The sequence below is a fragment of the Macaca nemestrina genome, chromosome 2, assembly GCF_043159975.1.
Source record: "Macaca nemestrina isolate mMacNem1 chromosome 2, mMacNem.hap1, whole genome shotgun sequence".
Lineage (NCBI taxonomy): Eukaryota > Metazoa > Chordata > Mammalia > Primates > Cercopithecidae > Macaca > Macaca nemestrina.
In genome coordinates this window covers 137,015,827-137,034,137 of record NC_092126.1, presented here as the reverse complement: position 1 = coordinate 137,034,137, position 18,311 = coordinate 137,015,827, and the positions used below count along the sequence as shown (strand labels likewise).

The window sequence follows — 18,311 nt, the reverse complement described above, 5'->3', positions numbered from 1 at the left end:
CTGCTAAGGGCTAGATAAGACGTAAACAAAAGAGGTCAGGGCAAAGAAAGGCCAAGAAGGTGAGAGACTTGTAGAGATGGTAGGCAGGTGGCTTCTTGGATGACAAGTCATTGAAGCCAAGTCCCAAGCTATGAGAAGGTAGCAACCAAGGGAAGAGCTGGGAAGATTGTTCCAGGCAGCAGGGACAGCCTGTGCAGAGACCCTGTGGTAGGAAAGAACCTGGCTCATTGGAAAAACTGAAAGGAGGTTTTGTGGCTGGGACTTGGGGACTGGAGAGGAGAGTACTGTGGGAGATAGTAGGAAAGATTGATAGGGGCAGGCAGATTTGGAGACAGGGTAGGTTTTATCATCATAGCCCTTAGTTTCCCCAAGGGGTAGCTGTATCTTTCTACTCCTCCCCATCTTGGGTTAATTTCTTCCTAAAAGGCATAGGCTTTAATCCCAAGGAAACCTTTAATAGAAAAATTGACATTTTAGTTCATTTGTTTCCTTAAAAGGGGGTTTCATCTGGTAGCTATCAGACCTGTTCTGGCACCTGTTGTGGCAGTTAATTTAAAACTCAGAACACACTTTGTGCCTTTCATTTGCCACCTTGAAATATAAAAGCCTAGTGCCACCATTGCAACCTTATTGAAAAGGGCTTATCTAAAATTGGGGAATATCAGCCCACAGTAGGCATATAATGTATTTTTCTCCTACACACTGCTGTGAGATAAGAAAATGGTTTCTAGGGTTCTCATTAGGTGATGTTTCTGGGAGGCTTTGCCCTGTTGTGAAATGGCCTTAAAGGTGAATGCTTTAAGTAATGAGCAGTCAAAGGCTCTGCTTCTGGCAGAGAGCGAGAAATTGCTGGAAAGGTCAGATGGGTTGCAAACATTTTCTGCATTTGCCTCAAATAGTGACACAGGAATTATTCAGCTTACATAAAAGCTGATTATAAATGCTTGGAGAAAATCAAGCTTGTGATTGTTTTGGCTATTTAATGGGGCCTACTTATCCCAAATTTACAGGGGAAAGAAAAAGTTTTAGCCGGAGAAGAAAGCTTAGGGTCACAAGAGAACAGAGCTTCGAAATGGCCTGGACAGTCCCAGCAGTCATTAGCTGGGATCAAGCAATTGTGACGTCTTCATCTTGTGTATTGTAATGAACTGATTAATCCACCCCTCGGAAAACATAGAAAAGCGAAGACAGCCTTCTCCTGGGAGGTGTAAAGAGCGAACGTTTAAAATGACTATCTAGGTTCCTCTGCTCCGTTGTATTATTTAAGTACTAGTATTGGTGGCTTTCCCCGCCCCGAGGTTGAAAAATCACGTGCTTCCTTTTTAAAGAAGAACATGACCCTCTAATAATAAGGCAGAGAATTAAATGCCACTTAAACTTATTATAGTCACAAAATTTTTTTTTTTAGAAAGTGCCTTGAATTTTAGAACCTGACTCTGTCATGTAGGAAATACCTATACATTTAGAGAGATTGAAGTTATTGAAAACAATACAGCATGTTGACATTTAGATGCCCCTATTAAAAGTCAGTTAATATTACGGATTTTTTATTATATTGCTATAAAAATCCATATGATTCTCATGTAGATGAGAAGTTTTGAATATTTGGATGTTTTAACTAATATATTGGGGGAAAGAGGAGACAAAGTGTAAAATACAATGGGCACCAACTTTGGAGCAAAAAGACATTTTAACTAGACAAAGAAGATTTAGCTTATAATAGACCATAAGTTTAAGGCTGTTTCTTAGGTTGATTTATTCATATCTCTCCAGTCCTTTCCAAATAATTAGTTTTCCTGATACAAAATACAATATCTGACCTTTGATATGTCTGATGATAATGTTTAGTTGTCTATGCCAATCAGTTACCGCCAGCTTTACAAATAATCACAAAACAAAATATCTTCCAGCTCTGCCTCCCAACTTAACCAATGCTGCGTTGAGGAAACTTTTGTAGACCTGACAAATTGCATGTATGGCTTTTTCCTTCTTTTAAAATCGTGGTAAAATATACTTACTATTTTACCATTTTAATCATTTTTAAATGTACAATTCAGCAGCATTCATGACATTCATGTTGTCTTACATCCATCACTTCTATTTCTTAACCTTTTCATTACCCCACACAGAAATTGTGTAGCCATTGAACAAATGCATGGCTTTTTGTTTATTTTTTTTGGCTGGTTTAATGGGGCTGTTTTCAGGCTTTTAAGAATCATAATGCTTGGTGGATTGTTTTTTTTTTTCCTTCCACCTCATGCTTTTCTCCATTCTGTGAGTGCCCTGCCAGCTCCAAAGCCATGGGAATCCCCAGCTGTGCACTTGTGCCTGGATTGGAACCCCACCCCTCCTATCCATGGGCTCTTACACAGGCCATAGAACTTGGAGTTATTGCCCATCAGAGTCAAATTCAAGCTGTTGACCTAAAAGCGAGCCATTCCCAGCCACTGGCATCTCCCAGCCCCCACTGCCTGCTAACGTGCTTATTATTTTTCCGTTTCCTTCACTATGCAGTCTCTTCTTGCAGTGTGCTCTTTCCCATCTTCCTGTCAACTTTATCCACTTACCTTCCTCTGATGAAGATAAAGGTTTTTTGCACAAAATCTGCTCAGCCGCATTCCATGCTGTGTGCTGGCAAGGGCATTGCTAATAGCTTTAAAATTCACTTAAAGAAATTGGAAACAGCGAGTCACGTGCAATCATTGTCAGACATGTTGTTAATTACTTGATAGAGATGCTATATGGACTGCCTTTTGGTTGTAATTAGAGGTTTTTATCATCTTTACCTTGCCTGTAAGCTTTTCCAAATTTCTTTATGAACATAACAAGTGGAGATGGATAGGCTAACACATATCAGATTACCTGCCAGTTTCCCTGAAATTGTCTTATTTAAGTGTCACTCTTTGCATGCCACTTACATTTCTTTGCGTGCCTGGATTAGAAAAATAATTTTTCATCGTCTTACAGTTTAAAATTAGCATTTCCTGCTACCAGTAAGTTTGGACTTGACCAAGATCTCATTCAGGAAGTCATCAGAAGATTAAAATACTCTCACCTATGCTAAAATAAGAGCTTAATTCTCTGCAGTGCTTTATAGTATTTGACTTTGAAGCTGCCAGAAGTTTTAGTAGCCAAGTAGTAGTAGGAAAACTACTTCAACCACGAAGAATCTGAATTAGGAGCAAGATGTAAACCACTGAAAAAATTTCAGAATTTGTTTGAATCTGTAAGGGTCTTATTTTGGAAAGAAGTAGAAGGAGTTTGAGGAAAGTATTTCTTATTCCACAATGATGATGCTATTAACATATTAATATTATAATTATTAATACAAATTAATATACGTATTTTAATATTACCAATTATAAGTTAATTGGTAATTTTCTTGAGTGCTGAATCTGTATGTCAGACTTTTTTCTGGGACTGTGTGTGTCTATCATGTAATATTAGGTTGGTGCAAAAGTAATTGCTACTCAGTGGCAAAACCACAATTACTTTTGCACCGACCTAATATTTCATGCTCGGAACAGTTTTGAGACAGATATCTTCATTCTCCTTGTTTTACAAGTCAGAGAACTGAGACTAATAAAAAGCTTATTTTCGTCACTTATTTGGGGCAAAGGAAGAAAGGTTAGAATAGATGAATGCTCCTTCTGGCTTCATTTTAAAGTTAAATTTACTCTTTCTATTTTAATCTCATCTCACTTCATCTAGGAGAAGATTGGCTTGCCCTGGTTTCAGGTGCCTCCCAGTCTGCTCAAAAAGAAAGCCCAGGCCTCCTTTATACCAGCTTCTAGGGCTTTTATGCAAACGCATCTGCTGGGAATCTTGCTAAGAGGCAGGTTCTCATTCATTTTCTCTGCAGAGGAGTCTGAGATTCTGAATTCTAAGAAGCTCATGGGTGTTGCTGGTGCTGTTGGTCTGTAGACCACACTTGGAGCAGCAAGTTTATTTCTGTATTTCACTCCGTCCCAACGCCATACCTAGTCCTCTTCAAGGTACTGCCACATGTCTCTCTTATCCTTTAATACTAGTCAGCTTGAAAGAACAACCTGCTGCTGCTTTCTTTTCTTTCCTTACTCTCTGTGCTATCTAGTCTGTCTTCTTCCCCCAGCTCTCCATGAAGCTCTTCTGGCAGAGGATTTGTAGGGCCTTTCTGCCATCACATCCAACAAGTACTGTCAGTTCTCACCTTTCCCTCTGTTCTCTGGGGCATCGAACTAACCACCCCCCTCCATTGGAAAATGATCCTCTGGCCTCACTACTCTCGTGCATACACTGGGTAATCTCATGACTTTGGCAACTGCCAAATCACCCACGCCTCTGCTCCAGAACCCTGACCTGGGACATCTCTGCTCAAATGTCAATATACCTCAAACCTAAGGTATATGAATCCAAACTCCTGCACTTTCTCTCTCTCCTTCTCCTCCTCTTTGCCTTTCCAGTCTTTCTTAACATAGGACATCTTAGAGATGCTTTAGACTCTGCTTCTTACCCCCTGTCAGTTCCTTCCGGTTCTAACTTTAAATTATTTCTCATATCATCCCCTGCTTATCCACCCTAGACCCTCCCATCACATTTGCCAGGATTGTTATACCTCCTTCCATAGATTCTACCTCCCTCCACTTTTTCCTTCCCTCCTGCAACCCTTTCTTTTATAATACCTTCAAGCATTAAAATTTTTCTAAAACCTCGATTTGATATATCTTTTCCTAATGGGTGAAGTTCTGATGGTTTCCTGGTAGAGAATATGGTTCTAGTCACTTTGCCTGGCCTCCAAGGCCCTTCACAGCATGTCACACATACCACTTCCCACTGTAGCCTGCTCTGCCCAGCCCAAACATCAGCCAAACTGCCTCCCAAATACATCTGGGAATGTTCTGCTGCCAAGCCTTTGCATTCACTCTCTCCTCCTTCTGGGCTACCCTTCCTGGTCTTGTCAATTAAACCCAACTCACCTTTTCACTGAGTGGGTTGTAGTTGTCATTTCTGGATTTCATATTACCTACCTCTCTTTGTAGCATATGCAGTTAATTTATGTCACTTCCATATATGCCACTTAAAGAATAAGTATATATTTGCTTAACTGTATGGCAGCCACTTTCCCCAGATGAGAGAATGGCAGGAAACCTGAAAGAGCATCATGATAGCATCTGGAAAATGCAAAAATAAATTTCTCCTTCTCTGTAAACACTTCAGCATTTGTGAACCCAGGGCACATTTCCTTCCTAGGACAGCCAGCAGCACTGTGAAGGTATGTTGACAGAGTATCCAGCTTGCATTAAAAATGCATCTAACTAAAAGGCTTTGAATCAACTGCTCTTTCTTGTATCTTCATTATGTTGACTTTACAAATGGGGAAAAAGCAAGTTCAAGAAGGAGCATCTCTGTGGTTTCCTACAGATTGCTTCAAAATGAAGCCTCTTCCCTTCATACTTGTAGATTTTTTTTGGTGACATTCTCCTTTCTGAGTGCTTTGAGCAGCCACTCAGATGCCTGGTATCTCTGTGACAATCACAGTAATCTTTTCTTCGTTAATTGACCTCCTCTGAAGTTTGCAGAAAGTTTTATCTTCTACCCTGGGTTATAAAGCGAAGGCAAGGCGTGCATGTTTGTTCTCTTCTGTTCCCTAATGCACTAGAGTTTAATTTACTGTAAAATAAGTACCATCAAAAGCAATTTCCTAAGCCCCTTGGTGTCCAAGGAAAAATCATGCATATGTAATGATGAAAGCTGGAGAGCAGTGCCTCCTTTGGATTGACCCAAAGCAAGTAGCATAGCTTCTGAATCTGCGCTGAATAAACAACGGGTTGTGGCCTCTGCTCAGAAACAGTGTAAGTTAAAGGCCCCATACATTCTGTGTCACTGTGTAATGGTGTCTTGTAGCAACCTGGGGTCCTTTTGTTGCTGAGGGGCTGTCCAGACCAGCCCTGAGGATATCCAAGGGCACTACCCAACTCCTTAAAGTATGTTTAGGTATTTAATTGAGCTTGCCCAGGGGATTTCCAAGATAAAAGATTTGCCACCTTTGGGGTACATGATGTTTTAAAAAATGGAGTTGAAGACTGTCAGAGATTTAAGAACAAACACAATAACAACAACAACAAAAAAACCTCAAAGGAGCCAGGTAGTAAATATGTGATTTGGCCATTCTGAGAGGCCTAGATGAATGACAGTCACTATAGACACGTAGGAGAGGTTGTGTCTATCTAAAGTTGTCCACTATTTTATTTTTAGAAGAGAATGAAGAGTTGAGACTCTCCAGTGGATTTATCTCCTTTTCTTTGTGGCTTTCCTTTAAGGATGGGCCCAGGGTTTCTATCAAAATGTGTTTTCTCTTAGAAACAGAGAAACAATCTAATGAACTAAACCTGTGGTGGTATTCATATAATTGTTCTTGAAATGAATTATAAATACAGTACAATTAAATAGACGCAGTTCTGTGAAAAACAGACTTGATAAGGGAGCAGCTAGCTCTTCTCTACTTTTGTCTCATACCTGCATCAGACATGACTAATCATCACATTCTTATCCTCAGAGTCCACCCATGGCTTCAGAGTGCTCTCAGTGTATCACTCCAGACAGCCACTGTCAGTCTATCAAAGATGCTCGTAATGTTGAAAACCGTTTGCTTGCCATCTTTGCATAATGGAAAGAATGCTAGGCGTGATTCAGGACATCTGTGTTTAGTCCTAGTACTACCACTAGCTAGCTTTGTGGGTGTGAAGGGATGGTTTCTGTTTTTTGGAAGGGAGGGGGGAATTCTTTTTTTGTCTTTTTTCTCTCTTCTGGACTGTTCTGTTCTTTTCTATAAAATGATTGGATAATTGCTGGTGTCCATTATACTTTTAAAATTACACTCTAAGTTTTATGAACAACCTATTTATAAATTTGAATATTTCCATTTTTAAGGGCAAGAAATAAGAGTAAGAGGTTTGCTGCTCATGAACTCAATGGGTATCTCTGTGTCTAGCTTTCAGTCTTATAGGAGATAGAATCCTGCCCTCAGGCCAGGTGTGGTCGCTCATGCCTGTACTCCCAGCACTTTGGGAGGCCGAGGCGGGTGGATCACCTGAGATCAGGAGTTCGAGACCAGCCTGACCAACATGGAGAAACCCCATCTCTACTAGAAATACAAAATTAGCCAGATGTGGTGGCGCATGCCTGTAATCCCAGCTACTTGGGAGGCTGAGGCAGGAGAATCCCTTGAACCTTGTGGTGAGCCGAGATCACACCATTGCACTCCAGCCTGGGCAACGAGAGTGAAACTCCATCTCAAAAAGAAAAAAAAAAAAAATCCTGCCCTCAAACATTTTATTTTAATAAATTGTATTCTCTTCATTCTTGGTTATTTTTAAGTCAAGGGAAAAGATTAGTCTCTGAAGTGATAAACTCCTGGCCGAGCTCTGTGACCCATTTGCCCTCTGCTGTGCCTAATGACCACACATAGTCTTTGTGTCAGAGGACTCAGAGCCATGTAGGAATCATCAGAGAGCAGGAAGTCTGTGTGCATAGCAGTGAGAACATCTGTGTCTGCATCAGTACAGGCTGGGGCCACATTTCAACTCTACCATTTACTAAACATGACCATGGGCAAGTCACTTACTCAAGCCCTAATTCCCTAGCTGTAAATGAAGAAGAATATGAGTATGTAATTCTTAGGATGATTGGCATTAAATGAAATAGTATATATAAAGAAGCCATCAGTGACCAGAAGAAAGTATAGAAACAGCTTGTGCTCTTCTTTTAATGGGGGAGAAAATGTTATGGAACATGTGAAGAAACTAATATGAATGCAAGGGGCTTTGGCCAAAATATGCATACCAGGTTGGGAGCAGGGCTTGGGGAAGGACACTGTTTCTTTAGACAGATATATCATCTGGTGATGTTGTTGTACTGGATGCCGGAGATACAGAATCAATTAAAGACAAGTCTTTACTTTTAAGGAACGCATAGTCTAGTGGAGAAAGAAGTGGAAATATCAACCCTGCTTCTCTATGAGTCAGTGCTTTTACAGAGGCTGGGGTGCACTCTGGGTGATGAGGTTGGCAGGAGGGCCAGGGGAGAACTTTCTATGTCAGGCTTGAAAAGCTGGCTAGAGAGTATGTCCAGGAAAGAACATGGTGGAGTATTCAGTCAGCATGTTTGAGAAGAGAGCCAGACAAAGAAGTTAGGCTAAAATTTGGAAGCCTTTCCAAGCCGAGAGACCTATGTGTGCAGAAAACCAAAGGTCTGAGCCTTCTTGCCTGGATCTTGAACAAGAGCCAAGAAATTCTGCTTGAATTTCAACAGAGGCAGAGTATGGAGGGTCAAGGGAGGTATTAAAACCAGATCACGAAGGGCCCGCCCCGGGTGCTAACCTCTGAGAGGTTTAAATTCTCTCAGCCGTTATAGCCTGTTGGCCACTGTTTCGACAACAGTGACTTCAGCCAGGCTGGCCTTCATGCCCCAATGGTTTTAGAATCAGGGCACTCTCTGACAGGTAGTCACAGTGGCCAAGGGCAGACTGCTTTGTCTAGTGATGGGGGAGTATTAATAGAGTTATTAATAGTTAGACCCTGGCCTCAGGTCCTACCCCAAGGATGGTGGCTTGAACTTCTTCATAATTGGATTGCCCCCAATAAAATCACATTACAAACAAAAGAGTTTATTGGAACACCTGGTGCCTGCATCTATATTGGAAATTGTATTCCAATGTACTACCCTGTCCCTTGCAGCTAACCTAATTTCCTTTCCTTCCCCTCATCACCTAACCCCCCAACTCATACATGTTTAGTTTTACAAAATAATACCACCTATAGCCATGTATGAATTGTATTTTTCTTTTATAGTGAACATGAGTCCCTACCACATTTGTGAAAGGGGAGTTGAGTTCACATAAGGAATTGGGAGCACAGGCCTGGGCTGGGGTCCGGCAGGGGAGATGGGATTTTTGGGGGTTGCTCCATCTATCTGGTTATGTTATTTGAGGAGACTGAGACCAAGGGAAAAGGGAAAGGCTGGGGCCTGTTCAGCAAACTCTTATTACAAAGACCATTTTGAAGCACTCTGCTGTGCCAGCAGAAATTGTGATTGGCTTCTCAGGCTGAGCCACCCATCGATGAAGGGTTTGATCAATTCCAACAGGTGCCTGGCCTGAGCTACAGCAGGCTGTTGGATGACTCCCCTTGGTATTCCTGGAGAATTATTGAATGTGGCCAAGCAATGGAATAACAGTGAAAAAGGAAGTCACTTTTTTTACTTCAAGAAGGTGTACGCTGGCAAAAAGGAGCCCGACCATGCCAGAGAGACCCTTATGGTCATATTCTGCTAATTGGTCTCTTTACAACTTGAAAACACTGATAAACAGAAGGAATTTAACTTTTCTTCCTTGGGGGCTGAAATAGCATGGATGCTTACAGTGGCAGTTTTATTTGAAGTTGCTGGGTTATTCTCATATATGATGATAGTATCCTAAAGAAATGAGATCTTTAAAAGCCAGGACCTTTTTCAAGCTACCTAAGCTCAAAGGAGCAGAGAATTATTGAAGGTAGAATAGGATTCAGGCCACATTTCTTTTAAATGCTCATGGAAGTCAGTCTTGATAGTGAACAGATACTCATTCAGTGGTGAATTATTAGGTTGGTGCAAAAGTAATTGCGATTTTTGCCATTACACATAGAACCTAAGTTTCTGCTCCGAGAATAAAGACTATATGCCAATTAATCAGTTCTGTAAGACTTGGCCAAAATGTGTTTTTAACCATTGTTAGCATGTGGTTTCTTTTAGCCCCACTTTAATCTTCTGTGGGTTATAACCCACAGTGCACCTGGGATGCACTGAAGAAAACAGCAACATGGTTCAGAGAATTGGACCTTTCTTTTGACAGTTTAAAATTCTACAACAACTATTACAACTACCTTTTCAGTCAGTGGTCCCCAACCTTTTTGGCACCAGGGACTAGTTTCATGGAAGACAGTTTTTCCATGAACTGGGGTTGGCGAGCGGGGGCAGAGGTTGATAATTTTGGAATGATTCAGGCGCATTAACATTTATTGTGCACTTTCTCTCTATTATCATTACATTGTAATATATAATTAAATAATTATATAATTCACCGTAATCTAGAATCAGTGGGAGCCTTGCAACTGGATGGTCTCATCTGGGGCTGATGGGAGACAGTGACAGATCATCAGGCATTAGATTTTTATAAGGAGTGCACAACCTAGATCCCTCTTAAGCACAGTTTGCAATAGAGTCCATGCTCCTATGAAAATCTAATGTCACTGCTGATCTGACAGGAGACAGAGCTCAGATGGTGATGCAAGCGATGGGGAGCAGCTGTAAATATAGATGAAGCTTCGCTCACTCACCCACCTCTCCCTTCCTGCTGTGAGGCCCAGTTCCTAACAGGCCACAGACTGGTACCAGTCCTGGGGTTGGGAACCCCTGTTTTAAGTCACAGTTCTATACAGGTTCAGGATTTGGCCAAAGTAATGCAAATTCCCCCTTCTTTGCTTTGATTTCATCTCAAAGTGATATCATTTGGCTGTGTCCCCACCCAAATCTCATCTTGAATTGTAATTCCCATAATCTCCATGTTTCATGGGAGGGACCCAGTGGGAGATAATTGAATCATGGGGGTGGGTTTTCCCCATGCTATTGTCATGATAATGAATAAGTCTCACGAGATCTGATGGTTTTATACAGGACAGTTCCCCTGCACACGTCCCTTGCCTGCCACCACGTAAGACATGCCTTTGTTCTTTCTTCACTTTCCACCATGATCGTGAGACTTCCCCAGCCATGTGGAACTGTGAGCCTGTTAAACCTCCTTTCTTTATTAATTACCCAGTCTTGGGTGTTTCTTAGAGCAGTGTGAGAATAGACTGATACACAAAGATAGTGATGATTTTAGGGATTCATGGCAGCATCTAACCCGTTCCATACTCTAAATGTCATTGATATTCAGTAAATCCTGAAATACAAATTAAAATATACTGATTTATGGGTGATTTTTTGCTCATGAGTCTTTGTTTTCATTATATTTGAATGTTGGAGAACATTTTTGGACATTAGGGAATACTGTTGGCTCAGTAGCCCTCACCAAGCGGACTTTAATTTTAATAATCCCAGACTATGGTTAATCCAAGACTGTGGACAATCCAGGAATTATCTGTCTCACATTTAGCATGCATTTTTGTTTGTTTGTTGGAGACTGCTTTGTCAGAGATGACATTCTGAGTTAAGAAGATGGATCTTGGAACCAGTGAGACCTGGAATCTATATTTTTTGCTTCCTAGTTATGTGGCCTGGAGCAAGATACTTCTTCTTGCTAAGCCTTGGTTTTCTCCTCTGCCTAATGAGTATAATAATAATCTTTATAGCTAACATTTAATAAGTTACTACTGTGTGCCAGGCACTGTTCTGAATGCTTTGTCATTTAATCCATAATATAACCCCATGAGGTGTGTCAAGGTATAATAATGATGGTGCCTGCCTAATAGAATATGATCCATTATTAAGCGAGATAGTTCATGAAAAACATTTCACATGCTGTCTAATACTTTATAAGAACTCAATAAGTATATGTTATCAGTGGTAGTTACTGTAGTTATCTGTTGCGTGTAACAAATTGGCCCCGTATTTAGTGCTTAAAAAAAAAAAAAAAAACAGTTGTCTCACACAATTTCTGAGGGTCATAAACCTGGAAGACACTTAGCTGGGTAGTCCTATGAGGTTGCAGTCAAGCTGTCTACTGGTACTGTAGTCATCTGAAGGCTCAGCTGAGGGTCGGCTTCCATGATGGTTCACTCACAGGGCTGTTTACAGAGCCTCAGGTCTTCACTGGCTATTGGTAAGAGGCCTCAGTACCTCTAAACATGGGTCTTTCCAAAGGGCTCCTTGCGATACATCAACTGGCTTCCCCCAGAGCAAATGATCAAAGAGTGGGTACGTGTGTACAAGAACAAGCAAAAAATGGAAGATGCGGTCTCTTTTATAACCTAACCATGAAAGTAGCATGCCATCACTCCTGCCATTTTCTGTTGGCCACACAGAACAACCTTGGGACAGTGTGGGAACAACGTCCTACCTGATATCGTTTGGCTCTGTGACCCCACCCAAATCTCATGTTGAATTGTAAACCCCGATGTTGAAGGGGGGTCCTGGTGGGAGGTGATTGGATTGTGGGGGTGGTTTCTCATGGTTTAGCAGCATCCTCCTAGTGCCGTCTAGTGATAGAATTCTCACAAGATCTGGTTGTTTGAAAGTGTGTATCACTTTTCCCTTCACTGTCTATCTCTCTTCCTGCTCTGGCCAGGTAAAAATGTGCCGACTTCTCCTTCACCTTCTGCCGTGGTTTTAAGTTTCCTGAGGCCTCCCCAGCCATGCTCCTGTATAGCCTGTGGAACTGTGGGCCAATTAAACCTCTTTGCTTTATAAATTATCTGGTCTCAGGTAGTTCTTTATAGCAATGGAAGAACGAACTATGATACTATCCAAGGGCATGTGTACCAGGAGGCAGGGATCATTAAGGCCATGTTGGAGGCTGACTGCCACAGTGGTCCATGTTTCTAAGAATGTTAAATCACATTCCAAAGCCATGAAGGTGGGAAGCTGAGCTTAGGAAAACGTCCCCAAAATTAAGAATCTGCCACCAAAAGTCTATCAGCCTAAGCAATCAGTCTGTGGTACATTTTGCAGGTAGGTGCAACCACCATGCATGTTTGAACGGTGTTTTCTGTGGCATCTCATTTGCATATCCTGAGATGGTGTCAAATGCTTGGATTTGCTCCTCTGCCATTTGTTCACTCCAGCTTTTATTTTAATATTCTGGTACATATTTTTTGATCTTCCAGTACTGTGGGCATGGCTCATCTTACAGTCAGTTCTAAAAGTATATAGCAACCCCTAGCTAAAAGTTCATTTCATTACCAACTGGCTGAAGGCAGTGAATTTATATTCAATCACCCATCTGAGTGTTTTCCCCCAATTTTCTGGGGACGGATTCACTGCAGTATTCCCCTAAATGGGTTTTTTGGCCTTTCTCTCAGGCCTGCATTTGACATTTTCTCAAGAATGTTTATTTTTTAATTTACAACTTTGAGAGGTTTATTTTATGAGATGGGTTTTATGCAACAAAACCTAATGGGTTCAGAGTGGGGGGGAACCCTGTGAATTTGAAATTGACTGCCATGAGGAGGAATTATTCATTTCATTTGTGGGAGAAAAATGACAGCTAACAGGAAAGTAGAAAGGTTTCAGGTCTCAATTCACAGATGAACAAATCGCCTTTCATAACTCAGCACGCTTGGTGTTTTGTATTTGCCATAAATATCTATCTGTGAGGCTTTTGGAAGGATGTGATTAGGGTATGATCTCTCAGTAGAGGGTTTTTGCAGGGTCCTCTTAGTTAAAGGGGCCTTTTGAATTAAAACAGAAGAAAATGAAGGCCCATGCCTCATGAACATCAGAGCTTGGAGTCAGACTGGCCTGTCTTTATTCCCTTTCTTCTTTGTAGAGCTGGTGATCCCTTCTGTTTTTCAAAAAGAAGATGCTTGGATACCCAATGCCTGGGCTTCCTCATTCTAATAATGTAATGGTGAAGTATTAACTTATCTAAGTCCTGGAAGCTTCGGTAAGCATTCTGCCTGACTCTTTGAGCAGAAAAGACTGTGGAAAAATCACTGTGCTCTCATTTTCACCCTCACACCCCAAAACACTCCATTAATTTCCAGACATCACCCTTAATTAGCCACCCCAGGGCTGAAGGACTGTGTTATGAGGCTGCAGGGTCATGAACCTCACCATACACCCCTTGGTTCATTTCACAGCTTGCTCCTTTCTTAATACCTTATGGCCCATTTTCCCCACTTCACTTAGCAAGGGGGACCTTTCCCAGGGCCTGAAATGGATGGGGCTCTTGCTGCTCCTCTTTTGTTTAGTGCCTCCCTATTCTGTGATCTTAAAAGTGTACACCCTTGCCATAACCATAGCATTTGCTGAGTGCTCTCAACATAAACGAAGCTTAGATCACAATGAAACCTGCAGGCCACCTTCTTCACTGAGTCAATTTTTAAATGAAGATGGAACACAAGAGGATGATCTTATTGTTCAGTAAATTTACTCTAATACATAAACCCCATGGTGGAAGATGGCATTTGGCGAGTTTAATCTGCTCCACCTTTTTTAATGAATAAGGTAATTATAAGATGTGATTGTATTTGCTCATTATACACCACCGATAGCAGTTTGCTTTAGAAATACTGTGTGTGTAAAGTAAACTTCCTAAGCTGGTCAAAGCAAGGAGAAGGGCGCACCTGCCAAGCACTGGGAATTTTCCCATCTGTCTGTACCATGAGCCATGTTACCTTTGATCTTTTTCTTTGGTGATTGACAGGCTGGTGAAGACCATAGCAAGTTCTGAAAGTGCCTATCAACGTGGCAGTGGGAACAAAATTAATGTGTGTTTTCCCTCAAAGAAGATACTAGGTGTGTAAAGGAGTGGTTTAGAAGCATCGGGGAAACAGTGTAGCACTGTGGTCAAGAACATGGACCCTAGAGCCAGATAAGCTTAGGTTTGAGTCCGGGCTGTACTGCTTAGTAGACGTGTGACAAGTATATTAGTTATCTATTACTGTGTAATAAATTACCCCAACACCTAGTGGCTTAAACAGCAACCATTTATTATGTCACACAGTTGCTGAATGTCAGGCACCCAGGAGTGGCTCACTCGAGTGGTTCTGTTTCAGGGTCTCTCACAAAGCTGTGTTAGGATGTTGACTGGGGCAGCAGTCATCTGAGGCTTGCCTGGGGCCAGAGGATCCACCTCGAGTTTCACTCCCATGGCTCTTGGCAAGAGGCCCCAGTTCCTCACCACGTGGGTCTGCTCCTGGCATTTTACTCAGAGTAAGTGCCTAACTTCTCTGAGCCTCTGTTTCTTCATATATCCTGTAAGGAAAATAGTAATACTTCAAAGGATTATAGTGAAGATTGAATTTCAGTGAAAGTGCTTAGCATGTCATCTGACTCATGATAAACTCTCCCTTACTATTCTTACCATTTTTATCATCATTGCGATCATCACCTATCCCATAATTCCTATAATGTTTAAATGGGCCTGTGTATCTCCAATTTCTGGGGTTTTTTTTTCCTCTTTACCACCAACAATCCTCCCATTCCTCTGAATTTCACATTCTTTCTTGACTGCCCACAATTAGAACCCATCAAAATGTCAATACCCAAAGACAGATGGAGCCCTGCTGGGTCTCAGTTGGCTGCCAGGACTTGGAAGGATGTGGCTAATGGTAGAATTTGCAGAGAACTTGCACCAAATATTGGCCCTGTCATTAAAGCGAAGAGAAAAAAATATATTTTTGCAAAAGAGTTTTTGGTCAGAGAACTACCGTTTGAGAGGAAACACAGGAAAAAGACATAGTGGAAGGTTGTAGAATATAAACACAGAGTACACTTACTAAGAGTAATACCAAGTAGAGAGCATCTCTATCTGTTACACCCCTTTCAGGGGCTCTTGAGATCGTTGGACTGTCTTCAGGGATAAGGCTCAGGTGTACACATCCAGGTTTGCCTAGAATTTTGAGACGTCCCCAGATTTCATCCATTCCCTGCAGGTTAATTAACTAAATCTATGTAAACAGACAAAGAATGCAATAAAGACCAACATAGTATATCTTTAATGCATATTTGTATTGGAAAGTGAATAGTAATTTGATATTCCTTTGTACATGTCAAACATTTATACAACCACACATATTAAACTTTTGGTGTTTTTGACAATTTACTTGCTAATCCAGCTTTCTGAACGATACCAGCTACCCGTAATTTGTTTTTCTCAGCCATGATGTAATCATTAAGTTGCCATAATGAAGATTGAAGGTTTAATAATGGAAAGTGTTACAAATTTCAATTTAATCATTCCTAAATTGATTAGCAACTTTCCCCAAATGCCTGGCCACAGAAAAACAGAGAGCTAAGAGAGACAAAGTGCTGTGGTCCGAGTTTGATAAATGGTGCTTTGGTGCAGCTGTAATTGAGTTATTGAATTTACTCCTCTTCCAAATTATGTTTGCATTGTCTCAGCCATATGTGTTGAGGGCCAGAGAAAGGTCATTAGAAGCTTCAGACCGAGGGCATATATGGGTTACAGCAATTTTGAACAGCAACACCGTGGTTAGTCAATTAAAAGGAACACCCAGCAAGGTGTCCCTGAGCCTCTTGCGACAGAATGGTCAGTGGTGAGATCCCAAAGGCCTATTTAAAAGAGTCTGAAGATTCTGTAAGTAAATGTCTACTCTTGGCCTCGGGCTATTTAGCCCTGACAAATGATGTGGGTGAGACCCTGTGGGCAGATTTGAAGGAAAGGACACCTATAAACAAATCCAGCCTGGCAGCTCTAACAAAGCCAGAATTGAAATAATTAAATAACAGCACTGGCCTCGCTCACCAAAGAGAGGAGCTGTGTGTTGTTTTCTGCATTGCTTTGCTAACACCAGATGTGAACTTTTTAACTTTCACCCAGATCTCTCTCCACAGCAGTATCTTACAGATAGTAAATCACGATGACACTTCAGCTTAAGACATTTTGAGAAAAGGCTGTGTTGTTGGTCTTTTCCCTCGTAGCCCAGTAGCTTATCCCTGTCTACCTGCATTCCAGGTGAGTGTGAACATTAATGCCACGTGTGTTTCAGTGATTACTAGTCTTTTTTTTTTTTTCCTGGACCCATTTATATTGCTGTCACATGGTAAATTTTTTAAAATGTGATATTGTAGAAATCCATTAGAATTCATGTGAATAAACATTCTAAAAGGAAGGCGCTAAAGCCAGGGGGCCATTTTGCCTGGGAACTAGAAAAGACAAGCCTTGAGGATGTGAACTGAGAGGCCAAGAAGTGAGGAGAAACTGGTGACAGACAGCAAGGGAGTCCCAGCCCTCCTTGAGGGCAAAACCAGTGGGGAAGGCTGACTGGGCCCAGCTGCCAGTTGGCATGGGTGAGGACCCCTCAGAGGACATGGCCCGGGTCCAACACATGCATATGGCAGGCACCACTCAGATGACAGGCCACCTCAGAACACTTGGTTTGCTTTACTCTCATAAAGGTAAAGTTCTCTAGAAGCCCCTAGATTAATTTGTTACGTAGATACTATATGAGTTTTTTGGGCTGCATTTACAAAGTACTGTAGACTAGGTGGCTGAAAAAAGAGAAATGTATTGTCTCAAAGTTCTGAAGGCTAGACACCCAAAATCAAGGTGTTTTCAGGGCCATGTTCCCTGTGAAACCTGTAGGGGAGCCTTTTTTTGCTTCTTCCTAGCTTCTGGGTGGTTTGCTGGCAAGCTTTGGCATTCCTGGGTTGCAAGATGCACCACTCCAATGGCCTGTCTTCACATGGTGTTCTGTGTGTCTTCACGTCGTCGTCCCTCTGTCTCCAAATATCCCCTTTTTATGAAGACACTGGTCATGTTGGATTAGGGCTGACCCTAATGACCTCATTTTTACTTAATTGCCTCTGCAAAGACCCTATTTCCAAATAAGGTTGTATTCTGAGGGACTGGCCGTTAGGACTCTAGCATATCTTTTGAGTGGGTCGGGTGCAGGGGTGCATTTCAACACATCACAGACATCAAGTTTAAAAATTGCACAACGGAACCTAAATTGTTTCCTTTTGTTGTCTAAGTCAATTTGGAATGTGTTTCTCCCAGATATTTTCACTGAAGCTTAATTTTCTGGATGTTTAAGGGGCAAAGAATAGCACATACTAACAATGGATCTCAAAAATGTCAGTTTAGGACTAGTTGGTTGGAATGAATGACACAGTGGGTCTTTGGGTCCTGAATGTATTGAGTTAACCATTTCAAATGGCTTCAGCTCTAGGTGACAGATTTCACTCCATCTGTGGCTGGCTTCTCTAGATGTCTGTGCATTGTTTCCAGGACTTGTCAAGGAGCACAGGAGTATTTCCCTCTCGTTCAAGAACAGCATCCACAGCACATGGCGGGCAATAGGTAGGGTGGGGGAGCATTAGGCTTTGGAGAGTTACAGCCCTAGATTCAAATGCTACCACCACTTCTTACTAGCTGAGTGACCTTGATCATGTTACTTCTCTTTCCTGAGCTTTTCCTCCTCCATGAAAGCTAGTGGATGAGGCTCAAATGAGCTGGTATGAACAAAGTACTTAGCACACAGCACAGACTTCATGAAGGTTAGTTCTTCAAGCAGCCCATCCTTTATATAGTCTCAGAGCACACTGGTATAATTTTAGTTATCTCACACCGTATAGTTTACAAAGCAGTTTCACTTGTTACATTTAATTTAAAT

The 18,311-nt window shown here is 41.6% G+C and overlaps 1 protein-coding gene across 5 annotated transcripts in view; it reads left to right on the top strand.

The window, feature by feature from the left end:
• The window catches only part of LOC105479592 (PDZ domain containing ring finger 3), a 239,846-nt gene that overhangs the window by 134,132 nt on the left and 87,403 nt on the right, over positions 1-18,311 (top strand). The window contains exon 1 of one of the 5 annotated variants that reach the window (XM_071092092.1): positions 4,705-14,141. The exons of the other annotated variants lie outside the window; for them this stretch is intronic. Within the exon in view, the coding sequence (XP_070948193.1) occupies positions 14,058-14,141 (84 nt within the window). The 5' untranslated portion in view covers positions 4,705-14,057. Of the gene's footprint in view, positions 1-4,704; positions 14,142-18,311 lie in introns of those variants that run through there. 5 annotated transcript variants of the gene reach the window in all.